General features: G+C 46.7%; 1 protein-coding gene across 1 annotated transcript in view; it reads left to right on the top strand.

Annotated features, from left to right (window-relative positions):
- Positions 1-721: 721 nt before the first annotated feature.
- The window catches only part of TMEM132B (transmembrane protein 132B), a 153537-nt gene continuing 129183 nt past the window's right edge, over positions 722-25075 (top strand). The window contains exons 1-2 of the mRNA XM_069497498.1: positions 722-728; positions 1118-2009. Of these exons, the coding sequence (XP_069353599.1) occupies positions 722-728; positions 1118-2009 (899 nt within the window). The remainder of the gene's footprint in view (positions 729-1117; positions 2010-25075) is intronic.

Raw genomic sequence — 25075 nt, 5'->3', positions numbered from 1 at the left:
AACATAAATATTTATACATTTATGTATATGTGTATAGAATCTTCAAATTTTCCGCAAATAGGGTCATATATGACACATCTAATATTTTTTTGTACCTAATGAGATACTGTGGGCATGTTTTCATTTATGTTCATAGATCTCTATCTCATGTTTTTTATAGCTGCCTACTATTTCACTGTAAAATATTTAGTTTACAGTGAAATAATAGTTTAATCTCCTGTTGACCCACCTTTGGTGTGAAGTGAAATACTATGTAGTAATAGTAATAGCAGGTAAATATTGATTGAGCATTTCTGTGTGCCAGCCCTGTTCTAGGCACTTATATTTATTAACTCATTAATCCTCACAACAACCAAATACGGTAGAACTGATACTTACATCCTACTTTATATGGGACATTTGCCGCACAGAGAGGTTCGGCGACTTGCTGCAGGCTGGGAAGTGGCAGAGCCAGGATTCAAACCCAGGCCTCCGGCCCAGCACATACGCTCGTAGGTTTGTTTGTCTGCAATTCTAAACGATGAACGTCCCATGGTGAACGTCCCGTGGTGAACGTCCCATGTAGATACATCCTTGTGAATTCTCACTGGTATTTTGGAAGGAGAGATTTCTAGAAGTGGGAACCCTGAGCCATAGCTTCGCCCTCATTTCAATAGGAACGGTGGAGCTGTCTTAATGTCCAAGTAGACTTCACCTATAGGAGTGATGGGGAGACGCGTAGATGCCCAGTAAGGAAGTATTCCCGTGTCACATTCAGTGGTGCAGTGCCTGATCGGCAGGCTTGGTAGATGTGCAACCTGCTCTCTGTGGGGTGATTGAGGGCGCAGAGGACCACGGTCCTCTGAGTTTGAGGCTTTGCAGGAGGAAGCAATGTTTTCCCTCTGGGAGGTCACTGACCAGCCCCAGGACTGTGGGGATCAGTGGCAAACAGGTCCCTTCCCACCCTGCTCTGGTGTTTCGGGAAGATCCTGAGGAATGTGCTTGATGTAATTACAGGACTTTCGCTGTGATGAGACCCAGGGCGGGTGGTTTGTGGCGGGTGGGTGACACTGCATTGCGCTGATCTCGTTAAGCATCAGAACAGGGCTTCATTCCTTTGCTTTCCTCTCTCGTGCAGGGACGGAGAGTCGCGGGATCGCGGACAGCCTGCAGAGGTTTTCCTCGCTGCCCGCCTACCTCCCCACCAGCCTGCACATCTCCCGCGCGGAGGAGTCCTTCTTCCTCAAAGAAGCCAACCAGGACCTGACCAGGAACTCCAGTCTGCAGGCCCGGGTGGAGCCCTTCTTCGTCTACCGGGCCAGGAGCCCCCCCATCGTCAACGCCAGCTATGGCCCGTTTTCGGTGGAGAAGACCATCCCCCGGGAGTTCCTGGTGATGTCTACGCCCTTTGGAAACATGGAGAAGTTTCCCTTCAACTGGAAATTGAAATCCCACATCCTCGACAGCTCCATCTACTCCAACAGACCCAAAGTGCAGACCTTGTTTTACGTTACTGGCATGGGCTGGGATGACAGTGACCCTGCGGAAGATCTGCCCTGCGTCAAGATGTTTGCCTTCCCTGAGGCCAGGGAAGTGGCCGCCAGCTGCCGGCTGCAAGGGGCCCCGGGGCTGTGCGTGGCCGAGCTGGAGCTGCTGCCCGAGTGGTTCAGCTCCGGCCTGGACCTGGAGCCCGAGGAGGAGATCCCGGCCCTGCTGGGGGGCACCGCCATGGAGCTCTTCTTCACGCTCTACCCGGCCGACGAGGCCGGCCAGTGTCCTCTGGAGGAGGAAGGCAAGTGGGAGAACAACATCCACTCGGGCCAGGACAGCCCCCAGCAGGCGTTCCCCACCCGGGAGAGGATTGGGAGCGTGGTGGTCTACCCGACGCAAGACGACCTGAAGTGGTCCCTGGTGAGCTTGGATGAGAATGTCGTCATCTCAGTACCTCTGAACCTAGTCCGGGAAGGGGACACAGCCACCTTTTTGGTCTCTCTCACCAGTGGCTCTGTGGCAGACCAGTTCACTCTTAGGTAAGAGGCTTTGTTGGGTTGGATGGGATGGAAGCAAACTCTTCGTTATCAGTGAGCTGTCAGTTAATAAAATGGGTGTTGATCATTCACTGAATATCGCCAAAGATAAACGCAGCTGGACGTAGCTAATGCAGTGAAAGCATGTTATTCAGCGACTACTGACAGTAGGGAGAGAGCTGAGCTCCGTTCCATTGGGTGCAGGGGACGATTTGAGTGTTTGAAAGGGAGAGTGAAGGAGGAGGAAGGGGATGCTCAGTAGAGTCAGAGAAGTGAAACAGTGCAAAGGGGGGTCGGTGCGGACACAGTGGGGCCGGCTGCGTCTGCTCACTGGCCGTTAGCAGAGTCAGGGTTTGATCCTCCCACAGAGGCTGGGAGACAGAGGCCCTGTCTTTCCTGATGATTGTATTTCAAAGGAATGTTCTGGAGAGAGATGCTTCTTAGTGGCAAGAGACACATATTTACAGTTACAAGTTCCAGTAAACGGTCTAGAAAGGGAGGTCAGGGCCCCTCTCATCAGGTGTGTGTGGCTGGAGCAAACAGTAAACCCCCCTGGCCACGTTGCACTGTGTCAGGCAGGCACTTTCAGGGCGCCGAGGTTGTCTTATGCAATAGCATTATGCTGCTAGAGTTTGGTCAAGTCCCCTGGTGCGGAGGTTTGGATGGAGTTGTCAGGTGCTAAGAGTTCTGCAGTTCTCAGTGTCCAGTGTAGTGAGAAACTCAAAACATGAAATAGCCATGCAAGATAATAGACCAGGGGCCAGAAAATATTTTTTGGAAAGGGTCAGATGGTAAATAGGTATTGTGGGCCATAGCCTCTCTGCTGACTACCCAAGTCAGCTGTTGTAGCATGAAGGCAGCCAGAAATGAATGGGCATGGCTGTGTTCCAGTAAAACTTTATTGACAAAAACAGGCTGAGGGCTGATTTTGGCCCACGGGCCATAGTTTGCCAACCCCTGCAATAAGTGATCACGTTTGAGCTTGAGTAACAGAGACCACGAAGTCTGCAGGAATTCAGGGATGAGGGTGGCGTGTGCCGCAGTGGGCAGAGAAGTTTTCCTCTTAGCTGGATCTTGAAGGATGAGTGGAATTTGGGGACAGAGAAGGAATGATTCAAAATTGGGGGAGCAGAGTCCAGTCAGGAGACTGAGGCCACACAAATATATTAAAAGCATGAATTTAATGTAAAGAATCATTAACGAGGTATAAAGAAATACTAAGTAGGTAATTGAAAAGGCAAGAAGGCAGTACCGAGGTATTAGGGCAGAAGCATCTCATAAATGTTAGAGCCTGGAAAAAGGGAAAAAAGTCAAGAATAAATATGACCTACGGGGACAGGGAGGACACCAAGGTACCTGAAACTGAAGACTTTTCTTGTGGAGATGGCTGGAATTTAAAGGAGGTCCCTAACACCAGGTAGCAAATTTACACAAATGATATATGCATTTATTCATATAAAAGATTTAAAGAATCCAAATAAACTGAATGTTTACTTGAATCCTCCTTCCACATTCTAATCGTTTCCCAAGCAATAATGAGATTAAAAAAAAAGTTCTGGAAATATCCTTCTACATTTAAAAAAATGTGCATTTACATACATATGTGTTCATACAGAAATATAGATTTGAGTCTTGTTTTTCGTAAATGGTGTGATGGCCATGGACACATAAGACTAAGCTTATCTGCTATCTCTGGTGTGGTGAGAACTTTGTTGGATGAGAAGTTAGAGGACAGGGATGGAAGATGATCTGGGGGTCAAGGAAGCCATGGAGTCTGGCTGGGAAAGGCATTGGGGGCCAGGGGAGGGGCACACACAGCAGTAGCTCACATTCACTGGGGACCAAGGGTGGTCCAGCTCATGTAGTAAGTTCTTTACATGAATCAACTCACTAAACTCTGTCAACAGACAACTCAAGGAAGCAAGTACTCTTATTTAGGTTATTTCTTAAACTTTATTTGATGGCCAGAGAATAACGCATTGAAATTGTGGAAATCGATGAAGATCATCCAAATGAGGACAAACAGAGGACATTTATTCAGAGCTTACTGTGGCAGGGGAGTCGGCCTCCATCGCTCGTGTTTGGCAGAGACTCAAAGGCAGGTGGAGGAGTGTGGAAAGGGAAGGTCCCCGGTGTGCTTGGGTTGGAGGGTTTTGGCCCTGGGGAGCCGGAGGCAGGTTTACTAGAAGCGGGCGTCTTACGCGATGGGCTTGGGTAGCATGTCTGGCTTTCTCTGGTTGGCCCTGAGTTGGAAGCAGAGATAAAAAAGAAAAGCCGGGAGTCATGGACCAAGTCCTGACCCTTCTGGGCCGATTGCTGCAGATGCTGTGGTTTGATTTCCTGGACTAGTTGCTGCAAGGTGGTGGGTCAGAGACCCATTGTCCACAGTCTGGCTATTGTCTGTTTGTATTAAATACATTCAATCTCTTAAAATACTTTTTTTTTTTTTAGGCCTAGGGAAATGTGTTATCTCCCAACATAACTGATTGTCTGTTTTAATCATGTCTCTTATGAATGAAATGTGACATATTTCATTCTGGCTCAGATGAGGCCCCGGATCAAAGCGGGAATGTGCGCAAGATGTGCTGAGATCTAATTTCAGAGCCAGGGCCACGTGGGGAAGGGACAGATGTGTACCGTTTCCTCGTGCCACATTGCTATTTCAGACTGCGTGTTGTAGAGGGGCCAGTTTGAACAAAAGTTGAATTGGTTATTCTGTAATACTGAAATAGATTCTGTGAAAGATTAGCATCCAAATCTCACGGTACCTTGAAAACCTTTCAGCAAAGGGTCGTAAAGTGGGTTTGGAGGGGGCCAGGTCTGTGCCAGGCTGGAGTCAGCATAGATCTTTATCATACTTTCAAGAAAAATTGAAATATTATGACAAAGTTCCTTTGCTAAACATAATATCTCTGAGGATGAAGCCAGACTGCCTGGGTTTGAATCCTGGCTCTGCCACATACCAGCTGTGCGACATTGGGAAAGTGACTTACCCTTTCTGTGCCACAATTTTCCTATCTGTCTACCTCCAGCACTGTGACCTAGGTCCAGCCAGCGTCCCATCTTGGCTGGACGCATACAGGAGCCTCCTGACAGGGCTTCCTGCTTCCACTTTTGCCCCTGCAGTTGGTTCTTGCATAAAAGGCAAGATCCTCATATTGGTATGCGGGGCCCTGCCTGCTCTGGCCCCATTACCTCCTTGAGCTCATCTCCCGTGGCTGTCCCTCCCTCCCTTGGCAACAGCCACGCTGACCTCCTGTTGGCCTCAGGCATGCTCCTACCTCAGGGCCTTTGCACTGGCTCAGAGAACCCACCCTCACCTCCCTGCTGAGCATGGCACTCCCACCCCTCTGTGCCTCCCGCCCTGCTCTGGTTGTTCTGACCTAATTCATCATTTCATGACATCAAGGAGCATTGTTTATTATCTGCCTCTTCCTGCCAGCATGTGAGTTCTGTAAGAGCAGGGACCTTTGTCTCTTGTTTTGTGATGTATCCTAAAGATCTAGAACAGTGTGCACATCATAAGTGCTCAATAAATATTTATTGAATGAATGAGTGAATTCAGAAGTATTGTAAGGCATTTGTTCCTGGATAAAGGGTATGAATTGTTAATATTGTATGAATTTAATAAATAAGAGTTTCATGTAAATAGATAAGAGTTTCATAAATATTGACAATTAGGACACTAAGGGAATGCGATTCTGGCAAAAGTTTCCTCCTGCCTATAACGTGAGAATTGATTCATCACTTCTAATCAAATGATGGGCTGTGTCAATGATCCCAAACGTTAGTCATTCATACAGCACCTTTGAGTTTTTCTGGTCATATCAGATACTACCATATGTCACCTTTATAAATTAAATCAGTTGCATGTACCTTCTGTTCAATTTTTATTTACTCTTTTTTCTTTAAATCAAATCACTTTTTAAAACTCACATAACTGCATTTAAAAAGGAAACCTACCATCTGCTACTGTAAACAGAAACGAATATTACTTGTTAATATGAAAGAGTATGATAAAAATAAATTACAGGCTGGGTGCGGTGGCTCACGCCTATAATCCCAGCACTTTGGGAGGCCAAGGCAGGAGGAGTACTTGAGGTCAGGAGTTCGAGACCAGCCTGAGCAAGAGTGAGACCTCATCTCTACTAAAACATAGAAAAAAATTAGCCGAGCATGGTGGCCCACGCCTGTAGTCCCAGCTACTTGGGAGGCTGAGGCAGGAGGATCACTTGAGCCAGGAGTTGGAGGTTGCTGTGAGCTAGGGTGATGCCACAGCACTCTTGCCCAGGTGACAGAGCGAGATCCTGTCTCAAAAAAAATAATTACATAAGATAAATCACAACAAAAACAACACTGTCAAGTTCTAAATAGGTTCCATCACCTGCTGAAGGCTGTGGACCTGTGGCCTACTCTCTGTGTAAAGGAGGAAGAGCGTAGGCTATGGAGAGGCCAGGCCACACTGACACTTTCTCCTGGAAGTTGTCACAGGCTTAAAGGAGAACCTGAAGGGGATGTTTGTCTCCCTATGTCACTCGATGTTATTTAAGGGCATGTCTATGTATAACCAGAACCATCTGCAGACCCAGGACCTGTGTCCGGCCGTGGGGAACTGGCTGATGTTGACTTTCTCATCCAGGGGATGGAGAAGACAGTCCAGGCTCAGCTGTACCCCAGCCCCACTCCTGGGCAGCCTCAGTCTACCCCGTCCCTGGGTCAGAGGCAGAAAACCTAACTCACGATGTTGGGTGGGTGCCCTGGAGACTGCTGGCTCCGTATAGTTGCCATTGATTGTATAGATGTTTTGCGGTCACCTGTTATGTGTCACACCTCCTTGGTGACACCCTGTGCTTTTCTCCTCCCTCCCTTCCAAAGAAAGTACCTGTGCTCCTACCCCTCCTGAAGTTCACATTCTCAAGGGAGGGAGAGAGTGGATACACAAATAAACAAAAATATATGCAGTTAACACCCAGGCAAAACACTGTGCAGAAAACAAACAGAATGCAAGACATTTACATTTCATGTCATTTATTTTTAATTTTTTAAGTTTTTTGTTTTGGAATCACTTTAGATTTACAGAAAATTTGCAAAAACCTTAGCTTGGTTTGTAGTGTGGCTATCAAAACCAGGACGTTAACATTGATACAATCAGTGTCTTTAACTCATCTACAGACTTACACACTGCTGGCTGTCCTGGTAATATCCTTATTCTCCTCCGGGATCCAACGTGGGATCCCATACAGCACGGAGTTGTTGTATCTCCTTTGTTTCCTCAATTCCATTCTGTTGTCTTATCATTGTTATTATTATTTTGGTCTATGACTTTAACACTTTTGAAGACTACTGGCCAGGTGTTTTGAGAACGTGCCTCAATTTGGGTTTGTCTGACGTTTTCTCCTGATTAGACTGAGGAAGCACATATTTGGGGGGAATGCCAGTGAAGCGCCCTGTCCTCCTCAGTGCGTGGTGTCAGGAGGTACCCGATGCGTCTGCCCTGTTTCTCCACTGTAAGGTTGCTATTTCCCCCTTTGCACTTAGTAATCGTAACATCTAGGGAGATTCTTTGAGATTATTCACATATCCTGTTTTGCTTCATCCTTTTGCCTGTGAATTTTCGCACCCATTGACGATTCTTGCCTCGCATGCAGCAATTTCTAAATAAATGACTTAGAAATGAATGTTGTGGAAGAATCTTGGCTCTTCCTAATCACTTCTTATTTGAATTCACATTGTGAGACAAAGTAGCCTACGTAAGAACCATGTTTGCTCATTTCTGCTTGCCAGCATAATTTCACAAAACTCTGTGATGACGTGCAGCTCTCCGGAAGGATCTTTAGAGACAAAACAGGATGGGGCACGTGGCACCCACGTCTCTCGCCTGAGTCACTGCATTCCTGAATAGACCAACGATCCTAGTTCTTGCCTTTTCCTGCACAGAAGACAACACCTGACAGGGTTAGTGATTACACTTCTACAGCCTGTGACCAGGTGTGCTCTTATACCCAAACTTTGATACTAAACCTCCACAACCTTTATGTAAACTATAAACTAAAACACTGTTTCAAAACTGTCTGACAAAACCTTTCTAAAAGACTCTTCCTGGACTAGAAGTCCTCAATAAGACTCAACATAAAATTAACTTAAATTCTTTAAAAACTTAATTTTTTTCTTTAGTGAACAATATAAAGACGAGAGCCCGTGGCAGTTAGACATCACGTTAGACATCCCTGGACTTGTTCTGCCTGGTGCTGAAATGAAGGAAGGTGGTCTGTGTGCTCAGGGGGTCTGCAAGGCTTTGAGGAGACACCTGTGTTTGACCGGAAGTGATAATTAGCAATGCCCAGGGCAAGTCCCTGCACAAGTGGCATGAGCAGGAAGTGATGTCAGATCAAGGAGGTTGGTGCAGTTCATGGGGATAAACTAGGCAGGCCTCCTGGAGGAGGAGGAGGCTGCGGAGGATGGGTGGTTTTGGGATCAATTAAAGGAAAATGGGAGGGGGCGTGTGGGTAGGGCAGTGTGATGAAAGAATCCGGTGTGCTGTGCTCAGGAAGCTCTCGGAGGCAAGTTTCCTAAGCGATTAGAACCAGAATCAGTGAGGCTTGGGTCAAGTCTTAACTCCCCTCCTCACTGGCTGTGTGACCTTGTGCCTGTTAAGTCACCTCTCTGAGCCTTGCCTTCCTCTTCTGTTCAGTGAGACCAGTAATAGCACCTGCCTTCCTGGAAGGCTGTGAAGACAGAGGGATGGCGAGGGAAGGTACTGGGCAGTGCCCGGCATTTTTTTCTTTTGGAGTCTATCCTAGTAATTTTATCTCACATGACCTAGACTATTGGCTTTAAAAAAAGAAACTCCAAGGGGTTTCCATATATGTCCTGGATAATATATTATTCTATATTGTAGTAAAAATCATGTAATGTGACATCTACTCTATCAACACATTTCAAAGTGTACAGTAGTGTTAACTAGATGCGCATTATTGTACAGCAGATCTCTAGCGCTTGTTCATCCTGCAGGACTGGAACTCTACACCATTGCACACGTCCCTGTCCCGCCCCCAGCCCCCAGCCCCTGGCACACGCCGTTCTCCTCTCTACTTCTACGAGTTTGCCCTTTTTAAACACCTCACCTAAGAGGAACCATGCAGGATTTGTGCTTCTCTGATTGGGTTATTTGCCTATTTAAAGTCATTTAAAATCTTTTTTCCTGGCAATTCTAACATTGGTGGCACCTTAGGGTTGGTTTCAGTTGATTTCACTCTTGAATGGACTTTATTGCTTGAAATCTTCATAATTTGGGCAATTTTGGATTGTATCTTGGACGTTATGAATCTTTCTTGGATTATAAATCCAATCTCAGTACAGATCTTTTGTCTTTAGTTGAGATGCTTTGAGACTGATATGCATATAGGTGGTTCAAAGGTTCAACCGGAGATATTGACAGGCAGAATTTGAGCATTCTCTCTCTTTCTCTTTCTCTTCCATCATTCTCTTCCAGCATCTCTCTTTAGCTGCCATCTGGGACTCCGTCTTGTGGTTTCCCACCCCCTACCCTCAACTGCATTTTTTCCACTGATGGTGCTTTTTCTGTCCCCTACAATGACTACTGCATTATCATCCAGGCTAAATGGAGCAAGAATGGGAGAAATCCTTCTTTAGAGTGGTCCTCCTCTGAGCGTGGACTCCCTACTGTGATCTGCCTGTTTCTGTTTACTCGGCAGTGCTTCCAGACAGCTGCTTTGAACTGCAGGGTTTGCAGATGTTACCTGCAGGAGAGCTGGTCCCCTGGCATCTCACTCAGCCATCACTAGAAGCAGATTTAGTCCATTTACATTTAATGTAATTATTGATATGGTTAGAATTAGGTCTGATATTTGTTTTCTATTTCTGACATCTTATTTCTGTTCCTCTATTCCTTCTTTCTTTTATTTCCCTTGTGTTAATCAAATACATTTTAGTATTTTATTATATTTTAATTTGTAGGCTTTTTAGCTGTCTTTCTTTGCATTTTTAAGTGATTGTTCTAGGGATCATAATAATGTATCTTTGACTTTTTCATCATCTAATTAGAATTAATATTTTATTACTATAGGTAAAATGTGGTTATTTTGCAATAGTATAGTGCCACTCTCCCCATTCTTGGTGCTATTGTTATAATTATACCTCTACATGTTACATCTTGACACTTTTAAAATTGCAGTTATTCTGCAGAGTGTCTCTCAGTTTGGGTCTGTCTGCTGTGTCCTCATGCTTAGATTCAGGTTATGCATCTGTTGCATGAATGCCGCGGAAGTGAGGCTGCATCCTCATCGCATCCTAGTAGGTGGTGGGTGATTCTAATTTGTCTCATTCCTGTTGATGTTCACTTCAGTTACATAATTAAGGTGGTATCTGTCAGCATTTTCCATTGTGAAGTTGCTGTTTTTCCCTTTGTAGTTAGTAAGAATTTTGTGGGGAGTTACTATGACATTATATAAACACTCCATTGCTCACCAAATTTTCAACTTATTCACTTGGTTAATTTACATTTGTATGGAGTTATGATTTCCTTTTATTGCATGGATTTGCCCAGTGGGAGGCAGCAGTGAAAGGCTGGAGGGTGGGAAAGAGCAGAGAAAGCAGGTGATTTCTTCCCTCCTATTCTGCTTCCGGATAAGTCTCTGTCAGAGGCTGCATCTCCTCTGCAGCCCCGGCTCCTGCAGGGCACATGCTCCTCGGGAGTAGACCCTGCAAGGAACTGAGCTCCCAGCGGGTGGCCCCAGGTCCTGGGCTTTTTGGTAACAACATCTCCCTGTGTCTTGCCTGCAAATCCAAATTTAGGTGTGTCTGGCAGTTTGACAATAATAATCGAAGTCTTGGAAAGGATGATTTTTTTTTTTCAGTAAAAAAATCATAAGATGAAAAAAGAACTTATAGATGAGTCCTGAAGGACTCCAACATTTAATAGTTTGATAAATGACAAAGATGAGTCCTCAAAACAGCCAGAGAAGTAGCAGAAAGACCAAGAGAATATGACATGCCTCAAGCCAAGAGAGGAGAGTGTGTGAAAAAAAGAAAGGTCAACAGGGTGGGATGCTGATCAGAGGTCAAGCAAGGGCAATGAAAATTATTCTCTGCATTTTATGTATGGAGGCCATCGGTGACTTTAATAAGATGTTTAATGGACTCCTGGGAATAATAGTCAGATTGAAAGCGTTTGGGATGAGTGATCTGTGAAGTTAATCCTCGTTAGGGGTTCAGGTCAGCTGCACAGAGTAAGAACCCCAAGAACACTGATCTCACCAAGTCAGGGATATATTTCAGGAAAGGCAAGAAAGCCCACAGGTAGGTCTCTTGGTTTGGTGGATCAAGAATGTCAGAGCATCAAGGATGTTATGATTCTCTTGGTCTTTCCCTCATTGTCACAAGATGGCTGCTGCAGTGGTGGTCATCACGTCTATATTTTACTAAGAAGGAAGGAGGGAAGGAAGGAGAGAGGCAAAAAACCTTGCGCATCTGCATCTGCCCTTCTTTAGGGAGCACTCCCAGAGGTGTCAATCAACATCTTTTGACTATCACCCAATGGCCAGAACTGTTCTCATAACCAAGCCCATCCATAGTGAGGTAGGGAATTGTAGGTATTTAACTGGACTTTTTGTCCCCTGTCCCCCAAATCAGAGTTTTATCGATAGGGAAGAAATGGAAACTGGGTACTGACTGGTGAGCAGTTAGTATTGTCTGACACATGATTTGATGGAAACAGGGAAGGCAACGGCAGCGTTCAGTGCTGTTCCAGTGTTTGTCAGGGAAGAGGAGGGGAGGAAGGAGGGTATACTGGGGACCTGGATGTCAGGCGGATTCTTTTCCCTGGAAGCTGAGGGAAGCTCGTGCATGTTTAAATGCTGAAGTGAAGCTCAGAGTCCCCGTGGTAACGTGGGCTGTTTTTCAGGGGCCTGAAAACACTCCGCTGTGTACCTGCGGGTTTCCAAGACAGTTACACAGCCATCTTACTATTACTACTCACTTTGGAGTGGCGGAGAATTTTATTTAAAAGAAAAATAAGTAATTGTATGCACAGCAGATCTGTTGCATGTAAGTAGTTTATGTGGAGCTAGTTTAGTTTTACCTCTTAAACATTATGTAGTTGCCCACCAATGACTTGTGCAATAATTTTAGGAGAATTTATTGGGATAGTAATTGCAATAACAAGAGATGCAAACTGCACTCTGATCTTTTCATCTTGACTAGTGGGATATTGTTTGGTGAGAATTTCATCAGATTTTATTTTAATACAATAAAAGTGCCTCATACTACTTATCTCTGTTAGTTTCATTCAAAATGAAAGTATGGTCTCTACCTCCATTATGCTTAGGTTGACTCCCTCACTGTCATTTAGGCAGAAGATTTCAGAAAAAAAAATCACTTAAACTAGGAAAGAAGATGATAATGAATTGTGTAATCTACATTTTAAGGTTAGGTATATTTTTAAATTATATTTCGTCCTATCTGAGTGGTCTAAATCCACAAAAGTTTCTGCGAGAAACTCACCATGCACTCTTCTATCCCAGCATATTACAATTAACTGAATTTGTGTCAATCTCTTTGATTATGAGCTTCTTGCAGACAGGGACTGCTGACTTGGCAGAGTCTGTGTCCCCGGCTAGGACTGGCAGTCTGTTCGAGCTCGTAAAGTATCCCCTGAGTTAAATTAAATGTGAAACCCAGAATAAGAAAACTTACCACTTACCTCCAGGGTCCCAAGTAATGATTTTTCTTCACTTACGGCAGTGCAGTTGCACCTGGTACTTAATAATATATTGGCGGTTTCTCTCTCAATGGGAAATCAAAACCTTTTCCAGTTCTTGCGTCCTGTTGGGTTTAGCCAAAGGAGCTTTTTGCCTGCCCTTGGGGTGCGATGTCAGGATCAATGTTAAGAGATGTTTTTCCCAAGGAAAGGAGTAGAAATAAAGACGCCCGTTTTGCACTGGTTAGGATCGCCGTTGGTGGTACTTTATGCAAAGTATTTGAAATCCTGATTGGGTCAAAAGGAGAAAGGCAGGTGAGAGGTAAAAAGACACCTTTCCTGCTGTAAATTTGCAGTGGTCTCGATTGTGACCTGAGGGGAGCGGGCATGACAGGGGTGAAATGAGCAAAAGGCCAACCCGGGTGTTCCTGGAGTGCCACTCACCTCTCCGACAGGCCATCTGCCACCGCGTCCCAGCAGCACAGCCACTTTCTCTGGGCTCCTGGAACCCACCAAGCTGGCTCTGGTCTCAGGGCATTTCCTTTGTTCTCCCCACCTGGAATGCTCTTTCCTCACACCCCTGCAGGGCTGGCCCCCTCCTCCCCCGCCATTCATGTCTCACCTAGAACTGTCCCCTTTTCAGGGAAACCTTTCCCGACCATCCCTAGGTGGCCCCCATCCCGGTCCTGCTCTAGCTGGTTTCCTTCAGAGCACTCGTCACCGCCTGAAATAGACTAAGTTATTTATTTGTTCATTTATTTGTTGTCTGTTTCCCCCACGTTAGCATGTCAGTTCCAAGTAGGCAGGGACGTGTCTCCAGTGCCAAGAACTGTGCCTGGTTTATGGTTGGGACTCGGTAAATGGGGAGCACACACTTTTACGTCCTGGATACAGCAATTAACTCTCGCGGCTTGATGCCTGTCATGGGCTGAACTGTGTCCCCCCAGATTCTTATGTTGAAGCCCTAGCCCTGGTACCTGGGGAATGTGGCTGTCATGGGACAAAGGGCCTTTAAAGAAGTAATTAAGTTGAAATGAGGTCATTAGTGTGGGACTTAAGCCAATGTCTTACAAGAAGAGGAAGACCGAGAAGGCATAGGCAGCCACGGTGAGAGGCCACAAGAGAAACCAACCCTGCCAACAGCTTCATCTTGGACTTTTGGGCTCCAGAACTGAGAAAATGCATTTCTGCCATGAAGCCACCCAGCTGGGGTATTTTGTGTGGCAGGCCTGGGAAACCAGTGCAGTACCCTACAGTATGGAAAGTAATGAAATAGCCTTTAGTGCCACTCGCCATGAATTCAGAATTTTCTTAACTCGCCTCATCCTTGTCTTCCCTTCACAACTCCTGTGTTTTCCGTTCCGTTCCAGCATCAGTTTGAGACTTTCAGGAACACAGGTTCTTATTTTTGGAATGCACTGGGGTGTTGGTGCCACTACCTAGCAGATGTAGGGTACACAAGAGTCTTGCCCTGGATTTTGGATTCCTCTTTAGGGGTTTTCCTTCAGGATTGGAGGTATGGAAAATAGCGTTAGTGCAAGAGGAAAGGTATTACCCACACCTGCTGGCTCTCTGAAGTCCTCTCTCTGGAGGCTCATCCTTCTTAGATCTGAGATGACTTTTCCACTTAAATTCTCCTGGGGCACAGGAAATTCTGCAGTATCTGGGTTCTCATGAGAGTCTGTGTGGGGCAGCTGTTAATTCAGCTCACCCACAAACATATTTTTCCCCCTTGTTTAGATATAGAGAGTGGCTGATTTTAACTAGTCATTAGCCAATCCTGTGAGGCCTAGATGTTTCCTGCCAGGGTTCAGTTTGAACCAGGGATGCTTGCAGAGGGAGATCTCCTTGGGGCTTCTCTGGGGGGTTTCAGCCAAGTTTTCCAAACACATTTGCCATTGCAGAGACCCCCTCCCTCACCCCCTTCTTTCTTACCTAGACTTATTTCTTCTTGGCAACTTTGTATGTTGATCAACTGGTATCCCTTGGTGCTTACTGGCTAATTGCAATTATGTGCTGTTAAAGAAAATGGATAGCAAAAAGAGACCATTTGTGGCTTGAATGAGAAATGAGAAAGGGTGGTTATTTCCAGTGCTGCATACAGAAAAGACTCAATTTTGGTGGCTTCATGTTGCGGAAAAATGTTGAGTTAAATTTCATTTTGTAGCAGGGCCGGATTGCACAGCTGAAATCCATAAGATCAGATATAACATTTCCATCACCGAGCAGGTTAATAAAGCCCCTAATAGGATTTGCTGACCATAAGAACCACAGACCAAGTCATAGAAAGGTTTTATTTATTTGCCATCTGTATGTAAATTTTGCTATTATGGAAATAGTGTCAGAAATTGTACTGCCACCAGATAGCACACAATGTACTATAATATTTGAGCTAAGATACAAAAAAAAAAAAGCCACCTCTGTGTGTGTATGTGCCTATGAATAATCCAGCTCATTGTTGCTGTCTATAAGAAACTCTATCTCAGACTCAGAAACTAACCTGTGACTAAGGTGGTCGGGCTCATTTAAATATGCAACAGTCACACAAAGACTAGAAGACGGGGGCTACATTTTCAAGGGAAATGAAGTGACCGTGCCTTGCCTTTTTATTGGCTTTCAGGATCCAATGCCAATCTGTTCTTTAGCAACTCCCCACGCGACTAGAAAGAGGTACATTCCGTTGCTAAAGGACGAATATTTTTGGAGTTAATTATAGCTAGTCATGGAGGACAGGAACACCCTTCTTTGCTTTTCATCTTGAAAGAAACTGGGCTGACGTGAAGAAATTATATCAGAACTCAGACTGTGTTACATAATTAGTGTCCTGGGTGGGTGAGCGAGTGGCTTATCCTGTTGCTGGTGGCTGCCGACCGTCTTTGAGGAGCACATTCTGTAACACCCGGGTAGAAAGTTTGACTTGCCACGGCTGTGTTTCCATGGTAACATCATGGCATTCCAAGAAGGTGGTAGACTTGCTTTGGAGAGACCTGCACATAAGCTAAATTACCTGCTGTGTTCCCCTGCATGGGTTTTTCTTTTTTCTTTTTTTTTTCTTTTGACAGAGTCTCGCTTTGTTGCCCGGGCTAGAGTGGGTGCCGTGGCGTGAGCTCACAGCAACCTCAAACTCCTGGGCTTAAACGATCCTTCTGCCTCAGCCTCCCGAGTAGCTGGGACTACAGGCATGCGCCACCATGCCTGGCTAATTTTTTCTATATATATATTTTAGTTGGCCAGATAATTTCTTTCTATTTTTTTTTAGTAGAGACGGGGTCTCGCTCTTGCTCAGGCTGGTCTCGAACTCCTGAGCTCAGACAATCCACCCGTCTCGGCCTCCCAGAGTGCTAGGATTACAGGCGTGAGCCACCGCGCCCGGCCTGCGTTCTTTACTTTGTTCCTTCACCCTCCCTCCAAAAGTTTCTGGGTTCTAGAATGAGTTTTGCCTTTAAATTGTCTTAGAGACCACCTAAAATCAGTCTCTCCCCAGGGTGACTGTAGGTATTCAGGTACCAAATACTGTAGGTGCTTCCGTAATACTGAATTGCCTGAGTAAGAGCCGATTCCCTCGGTGCCTCTTTTCTATCCGGTGAAGGCGGGAGGCAGGCTCTGTCTGATGCTCCAGTCTCCTGCGTCCGCCTGACCACATGCTCATCTCCTTGCCTGTGGTTTGTTTTTGTTTTAGGCAGGGGGAGCCCACCCCCCAGGCTGGTAGCCTTTGGCAGGCAGTAGTCTGGCAAGCATTCAGTCACATTGTTCTGTTATTGTACTTACTTTAGGGTTTTCTTCTCTTTTTGGAAAGTGATAATTGCTTTTTTTCATTTCAAGTGTTGATCTATTGCTTCCTCCCCAGATAAAGTGGTGTCCTGAGCAGATTTAAAGGAGAATAGTAAGTAACAATACAGATGGCACCCAGGATAAGGCGAAATAGGGGCAGGGTACGGGGTGCCCGGGCACTGGGAACGTGGGTCGACAGCATGTGCGCTCTCGAGTGAGGCGCGAGGCCAGCCCCAGTCGAAGCCGCACGTGGCCTCGTTTCTTGAGGAACAGCGGGGCCGTTGGCACTGAAGTGTCCATTCACGTTCTTCGCCCAGCAGCTGTCTGGGTTGGGGGCTATTTAAACTCGTCCTGTCCTAGTTTTCTCATCTCTAAAATGGGATAATAACCACTTCCTAAAGGGATATGTGGTGAGACTAGACAGAATTACCTGCAGGGGTGAAGCTCCCAGGTTGAGGGAGGGGTTCGAAGACAGCGGGTTTATCCCCCACTCCCTCCCCTGCGGAGGGCTGAGGCCGCTCTGGGAAGGCCGTGGTCTGATGGGGGAGCTGAGTGGGCCATGCAGGGACCACAGGATTCCATTGGCACCTGAGGCGGCACCCACAGGCACATCAAAACGATCTGAAAGCAAAATCCACATAAAATAAATGCCTGCTGTAATGTGGGGAGGGGGGCAATAAAACTGAGTGACCAGCTTTCCAAGTCATCCCCCTGCCCCTGTGGTTTCTCAGGTGCTCTGGGGACTGCTGGCAGCAGAATCTCCCCAGGGGAGAAGGGGCGGCTGGTAAGATGCAGACCCAGATCCACGGAGTGAGGCTCCCTGAGGGTGGGGCTGGCGGTCTGCATCTCCCCAGCGCACCTCCCCAGCGCACACCCGGATCTGCACCTCCCCAGTGCACCTCCCCAGCGCACACCCGGGTCTGCATCTCCCCAGTGCACCTCCCCAGCGCACGCCTGGGTCTGCATCTCCCCAGCGCATCTCCCCAGCGCACACCCGGGTCTGCATCTCCCCAGCGCACACCCGGGTCTGCATCTCCCCAGCGCACACCCGGGTCTGCATCTCCCCAGCGCACACTCGGGTCCGCATCTCCCCAAGTGCACACCTGGGTCTGCATCTCCCCAGCGCACACTCAGGTCTGCAAACCGCTCTGTGTGTCGCCTTCGAAGTGGGGAACACAATGAATATCCTCCTAGGGGGCTTATTTACTTCTGACTGATGGGGAGCTGCCCCCGGGGATGTGAACTAGAGAGAGTTTCCCAGAGCTGGTCTGGGACAGGAGGGCGTTTATCCCAAAGGGGCGACTGAACCAAAGGGAGATCCAGGGAGGAAGCCCAGGTAGGAGGTCAGGAAAGTGTGGATGGGGGGACTTTGAGGACAGAGTGAGGTCAGATTCAGAATTCCTAAATCCTGGACATGTCTCACGTGTGATTTGTGCCTCAGTCTCCCGTTCTATAGCATGAGGGTTAAGGAAGTGTCTCCTTCAGAGTGCCATTGTGAACGATAAACGGGTTAATGTGTGTTAACGTGTAAATAGCTTAGAGTGGAGCCCGGCACAGGGCTCTAATTATTAATATTTTCCTTGTTATTATAATTCTCATTCCACTTGTATAGGCCTTATATATCTCATGGGACATCTGAATATTCTTAAGGGTCCTCATACTGTTGGACAGATCCCTTCAGGAGGTGAAATGAATCATTTTCATGAAAGAGTCTCTTTGAAGAGGCTGTAACTCTGCTGCTTGCTGTGGGTTTCAGTGAGCAACTATCCTTTGAGCTCTCACAACCCAGCTGGTGTTTTAGAAAATACCAACAAGTCTTGGATAAGGTCCTTACCCTACAAGATCTGAAGTTCTTTTGGGGAGACAGCACACACATGCAAACAGATGGGTAACAAGGCAAGGCTCGATGCGATGAGGAATGTTTTGAAAGCTAGGCATTGAAAAGAGGAAATGTTACTTGATCTTGGTGGTTAAAGGTCAGTTAAATGAAGACATGGGAATAGGAGGGGAGAAGGCATTCTCCATCTGGACGCTGAGTGTGGAGGGTGGAGTCGCCCATCCCTGAGCCTCGTTTGCTCATATGTGAAATGGGTGCTAGGACTTCCTGTTAGTGTTGCTGGAGGTTTAAAGGAGGTCACGTGTCCACAGCTCCCACCCCAGTCTCTGGCATCTGGTGGACCCCCTGCAGAGCACCTTTATGTACTTGCCTTGCCTGTCCTGGGGAGAGTGCAGCAGGTTGCATGAGGATCTGCCGCCCACGCCTGCATGTTAAGGGCAAGGATCTGCGTCTCGAGAGTTTAACTGAAGATTTCCTGCCTGTGGTAGGTAGAGTAATGATCCCCCAAAGATGTCCAAGTCTTAATCCCCAGAACCTGTGGGTGGGTTGTGTTACATGACAAGGGGGAGTTAAGGTCTTAGTCGGCTGCCCTTGAGACGAGGAGGTTATCCCGGCTTGTCCAGGAGGGCCCAGTGCGATCCCAGGGTCTTCAGTGGGACCCCGTGAAGTTCAGACTCAGTGGCAGAGTTGAATTCTGCAGTGCTGGCTTTGAAGGTAGAGGAAGGAAACACAAGCCAAGGATGCAGGTAGCCTCTAGGAGCTGAACGACAACAACAAAAAACAAACAGACAAACAAAAAAACCGCCAAAAAGCCCCAATAAACCAAAAACAGATTTTCTCCTTGACCCCCCTGAAGGAATGCAGCCCTGCTAAAACCTCGATTTTAGCCCATCTTGGATGTTTGAACTCCAGAAGGATAAGGTAATATATTTGCCATGTGTTAAGGCACTAAGTCTGTGGTAATTTGTGACAGCAGCAGTTGAAAGTGAACAGAGTGCCTTAACCAATTAGTCCAGAAGACAGAGGGACGGCGCTGCCCTTGAGCAGGACGCGTCGCGAAAGGGAGACGGACTACAAGTGCCCTCGGTCGCCAGGATGTTACTCACCACGTGGAACGAACTCTCCTGGCTCCAGAGACAAGTTTCCATCATGAGCGCAGCAAGGACATTTACAGGTGTGGCTGGGACAGGAAGAGAGGTGTGAAATGGGGAGTTTTAAGAGATGAGGGCCTTTCATCACATTAAAGGCAGAGCTTTTGAACTCCTCTTTTGCTCCTGTCTTGCTGGTTGAAGATTTATGTACAACTTGGAAAGGAGAGAATTCCATAGCACAGAAAAAAAAATAATAGAACTTAGGATGGGTATATTTATTTCTCAGGGTTGCTGTAACTAATGGCCACAAACTTGGTGGCTTAATATAACAGAAATTTGTTCTCTCACAGTTTTGGAAATCAAAAGTCTTGAAATCAAGGTATGGGCAGAGTTAGTTCCTTGAGGATTCTGGGAGAGAATTTGTTCCAGGCCCTTCTGGTTGCTTCTGGTGGTGGCCAGAAATTCTTGGCATTTCTTTCTTTCTTTCTTTTTTTTAATTATTTCAGCATATTATGGGGGTACAAAAGTTTAGGTTAGGTGTATTGCCCTTGCCCCCCCTCCCCTCCGAATCAGAGCTTCAAGCATGTCCATCCCCTAGACAGTGCGCATCGCACTCATTATGTATGTATACACCCATCCCCTCCCCGCCCCACATCTGCCCGACACCCGATTGATGTTATTCCTAGAGAGCAGGCATTTCTTGGACTGTAGCTACGTAAGCCCCATCTCTGCCTCTGTCCTCACGTGGTCTTCCCTCCTGTGGGTCTCTTTATGTCTTCCCCTTTTCTGTGTCTTATAAGTCACACTGGCCATTGCATTCAGGGCCCATCCTAGCCCAGGATGATTTCGTGTTGAGATGCTTACCTTCATTACATGTGCAAAGACCTTTTGTCCAAATAGCGTCATAGTCACAGGTTCCGGGTGGATGTATCTTTTAGAGCCACCGCTCAGTGAGGGCCACGACAGTCAGCAAGGTGAGTCCATCCTTCCAGCCTCAGATGAATCATCTCCCAGGACGCTGAGGGGTTCGTGGACAGATCCCAAGCACCGTGATTGGAGTGGGGCATGTGCTGGTGCCCAGGTCTTGTCATCACACCCATGGGTTGCCCTTCCCTGCCCTGTCTGTGTCAGAGGAGCTGACCCTGCGGGCTGTGGTTCCGTCAGCCGGCATCAGCCAGTGGGGCACCAGCAGCCAGGGCACCACCCCCTCCTCCTGCCTGTGGCATCTGTGGTAGCAGCCACATTTGTCCTGCTCAAGGAGCCCTCGGGGGTCCTATTGCTCTTCAAGTGACCCTGGTCCCTGGCTCTGAGAACATTACTTCCTCCTTCTGTTCTTCTGGCCTAGGGGTTCTAGCAGCTTCCTGCTCTTCCAGTCTCAGTTGGGCTTCTCAGACGCACATAACTGTGTAGCCCCCTCCCTGGATTAAATTTCATCTGTGTTAAATGCTTAGCATTGTTTCTGTCCTGGCCAGATTCTTACTGGTATAAGAGTTAGGGAGAGAGAAAGGAAGACACTGATTTGATACGTCAGCTTCATTGCTAAGCACACCGTGTGTGTAAAACCAGGGTCAGCTTTGATTCCACCCCGGCTCGGGGGAATTGCAGGCAGGTTCTCTTTAGCCCCGTGTGGTAGAAACATTGGAGGTTTTATATTCCATGCACCTTCCAACCTGCTGGGGGTCCAAGGCCTCTGTCTTTCCGTGTAAGACATTGCATGGTGCACCAGTACATGCAAGATGTGCATGTAGACCCAAAGCAGACTCCAGACCAGGAAATTGGGGCCTGGAAGTTTATCTGGGAGGTGATGCCAGAAAGTGGAAGTGGGGTGGGGGGAAATGAGACCAGGAAGGAAGAGAAGCTGATAAAGGTCCCTGCGACGTCATCCCACTGAGGTGCTCTCAGAACTGTGTACAAGGTGCCTCAGAATTGTCCCAGGGGAATATGGGGAGGCTGGAGCTTGTATCTGTTAATACTGACCTCCATCCCAGTTGGTTGAAGGGTAAATTGGGGGAGCTAACCTGGAGAAAACAGCAGAGGTCAAGAATGCTTTGGTGACAACCACGGCAGGGGCGGGGCTGGTGGTGCATGGAACTGTCCACCCCCGCAGTGCTGAAATCAGATGGGCCGAGGGGCGGTACTTCACCAGTGTCTGCTGCTGCTGTGTGTGTGCACACACATGCGTGTATCCATGAATGTATGTGCCTGTGCAAATGCACATATGTGTGTGCATTTACATGAGTAAATCTGACAGGGACTCTTGGGCACAGACACGGGTCCCTCCTGCTAGCTGGTGTATGGGTGAGGTGCATCTGCTGTTGAGGGCAATACTCCCTGGATGCCAATGGGAAAGGCAGTTCTATAGGTCCCAAGTGCACATGATGTTTGGTGCAGTTGAAGTGGACGCTTGGGGGTGGGGGCTGGTGATTCTGATCAGGGGTCTCGTTGTGTCTTGCCGGTTACTTGCCCTGGATCTTGGCCCATTCCTAGGCTTGCGTTTCCAGCTTTCCTCTCACTATTCAATGAGATGGTCAATATCCCTTTTAGAAATCTCTTTCTCATAAGCTGACCAGAATGGGTTTCTGTTGCTTACAAGCAAAGAACTCTAACTTACATCCTCCCTTGAGTGTTTGGCTTTTCAGGTTATTATCATGTGATTTTATATTAAACATAATTTCTATTGTGCACCCAATATCTTTTAGGCTCCTAAAACACAGACAAAAGCAAGATATGGTTCATATTTTCTTCTAAGGCAAGTGTGGTTTCTCAGTGCAGTCAGTCAGTGTAGCATCTCTATTTTTCAAGTTGGGAACACCCGGTTTTATCTTTTTCATTCCAAGAAATGGTCCCAGAATACCAAATGATAATTCTGAACAGGATGTTTGGTTTGAGAACACGAAGCAGGTGTATTCTCACTGCCTTCTTACTGAGCAGTAGTGGGGTGGTGGAGAGAGACCTGGAGTTGGATCTGAATCTGGTCCTGCCTCTTTGAGACTTGGCTTGGGCCACTTCACTTCTCTGAGCCTCAGTCTCTTGATGACAGAAGCATTAAATCAATTGAGACATAAACATTATACAGAGGCCTTTGAAAAAGTTTAAAAGTCTATTAAAGGTGGGTGGTCTGATTGCTGTAATTTGATGCCAGGTAATTACATTAAACTCAGTTGGATAACATTGTTCTTGAAATATGTCTTTGGTTTGAGCCACTCATTAAGTTATTCCAGATCAGTCCAACTTTGTGAAAGTTGTGGATACTTTACTTTTCAAAAACCTGTTTTCTTTGCCATTTCTTTGCTAGAAAACTCTTTTTGTTTGTGGCTTCCCATTCTTGGTTGATCTGTGAATTGCTACCAGTGGAGACGGATGAGATGTAGACAGGTGAAGGCAGGGGCTGTGTGTTCCACAGCAGAATGTTTTGTGACAACTGCAGATACACTCTGAGTTTGTTTTTAGCAGCTTGATTCCCCCTCCAGATGTGTTTTCTTCTTTCATCTGCGCTGTTGAGCAAACCCAACCTGGAGTGGGATTCTCATATTGTGGTACCAGCTGCTCTCATCTTAGCTGAATTGAGCTGGTCAGTGAGACCTCCTCTTGTTGCAGAGAATTACCTCTTTGATTTGTAGCTCAAAGACCCCTGGGGTGAAGCTGCAGGGTTGCAGGAGAATACAGGACTGACTGTGAAGGCCGGCAACGGCTCCAGTCATCTCTGAAATTGGCGTTTCCCAGAGTTCAGTCATTCATGGGCCACTTTCATGATTTTTGTCCATACTTACACACCACCCAAACTCTTTCACCCTTGCTATTTTCATTTCAATTGCTACACATTTTGGCAATAAATTTATCTTTTAAAAATATTTTAGACCTTGCTACTACCACATATGGTCTGGACTTGGGTCAGCACTAGGGCCATTGGCAGTTTTTGAGCTGGGGAGTGGCATATTGAAAGTGCTTTTGTAGCAATGTCACCTCATGAAAAAATGCCCATCACAGATGAGCAAATTAGTAGATTCTGCTTGTTTTCGCATTTTTGTTTTTTTCTTACTTAATGATTTGTGGCATTTTTGTTCTCTACTTAATGATTTGTTTGTTCCAATTTAAAATGCCTGCAGAGGCAAGACAAGATATGTAAGCAAGTGAAGAGGCTGGATAAGGTGAGACAGGCATAACTAAAAAGCCATGGGGAGCTGGAGAGGGACGGGCAAATGCAAAGGCTCTGTGGTGCGAATAATCTTGGCTTTTAGGAGGAACAGAGAGGAGGCGGTTCTTCCTCGATCCAGTGGTACCTGATTGAGTTTCCAGGTGTGCAAAGATAAGGACAGTTCACCAGATGAATGCAGTTTGATGAGGCTGGTTTGGTGTCACACAAAGAAGTGTGATGATCTGGCTAACGGGGAACTGTTAGCCACATTTGAAATAAATCTCACGCTGTCTAAGACCCAGGGCTGCTTTAACTTCTGTTCTTCTGGATGTGTAATATTTATAATCTATCCCTGAACCGGTGGCACACAGTTAAGGAGGCTGAGGTATGGGGAGATGTTGACTAAGAAGCATGGTTCTGAAGATCCCTGGGAGAGTTATCCATGACCTTGAATGTCTCAGAGAGCAGCCTGGTCTTTTAAAAGTACTTGCCTCTGTTTTTCTTCAGGGTTGATTTGTGACCCATTGCATAGGAAGTCTCTCTTCTGCAAGGAGGCTTGGGAAATGTTTTTGCTTCTCATCTTGCCAGTCTCTGTTAATAGCATTGGAGCTTATTCCACAAACTCAACTAGAAACACTGGATTCTTGAATGCAAGTACCCAAATGGGTTCTCTGGTTGTTCCTTAAATAAAAAACAGGTGGGTCTTTGGTCTGTGTGCAAAGGACAGAATTTGCCCTTGCAGAAAGGCCAGCCAAGGCAATGTCAACTGTAGCTTGGTCTCCTTGGACTCTTGTGTGTCCCCAGTAGAGCAGAACCTCCACTCACTGTGTGGCTGGTCTGTAGCCGACGGGGTCTTCCCTCCTCTTGCAGGTTGAAAAGCGACTGTGGTGGGCATCCTTTATAGCTGCAGCATTAGACCAAGACTTTGAGATTTGTAATCCCAGTTTGCAAACATCATCGACATTGTTGTAGGCATTTATCGAGCGACTGTACCAGGCTCCAGGTAGGATATTAGAAGTCCAAAATAAGAAATGACAGTGACTTGTAAGAAGCTTATTACTGAGATGGAGAAGCATCTGTCCCCATCTTCTGTTCCTTTGCGTGTTTATTCTTCTATTATCCATCCATCCACCCATCCTTAACTAACACCAAAAAGCAATGTAAAGAATTCGGGGCACTGAGACTAATAGAGAGTGAATTCTAAGGGAGTTCAAAGGAAGGAGAAGTCTTTGGGGGCAAGGACTGCTGTGGAATGATCAGAGCCCCCGACTAGGAGGGAGGCTTGCTCTGCAATCTGCTGTGCCGACTACGAGTTCGACGTCTGGCTTCTGACAGGCTGGCGGCCTGGCATAGGCAGCAACCACACACGAGGCGTGGGGGGCTGCAGAACGCAGGATTTGGTCACGGGGGAGGTTGCTAAATCTCCTTTTCCACAGGCATTTTGAAACATAAAAACCTGCTGTCCAGTGTGGTTTAGTTGCCATTGTCCTTGGACCCAGACTATGATTGGAGTCGACT

This window comes from Eulemur rufifrons, chromosome 21 (genome assembly GCF_041146395.1).
Source record: "Eulemur rufifrons isolate Redbay chromosome 21, OSU_ERuf_1, whole genome shotgun sequence".
In the NCBI taxonomy this organism is placed as follows: domain Eukaryota; kingdom Metazoa; phylum Chordata; class Mammalia; order Primates; family Lemuridae; genus Eulemur; species Eulemur rufifrons.
This window is presented reverse-complemented; position numbering and strand designations above follow the sequence as displayed.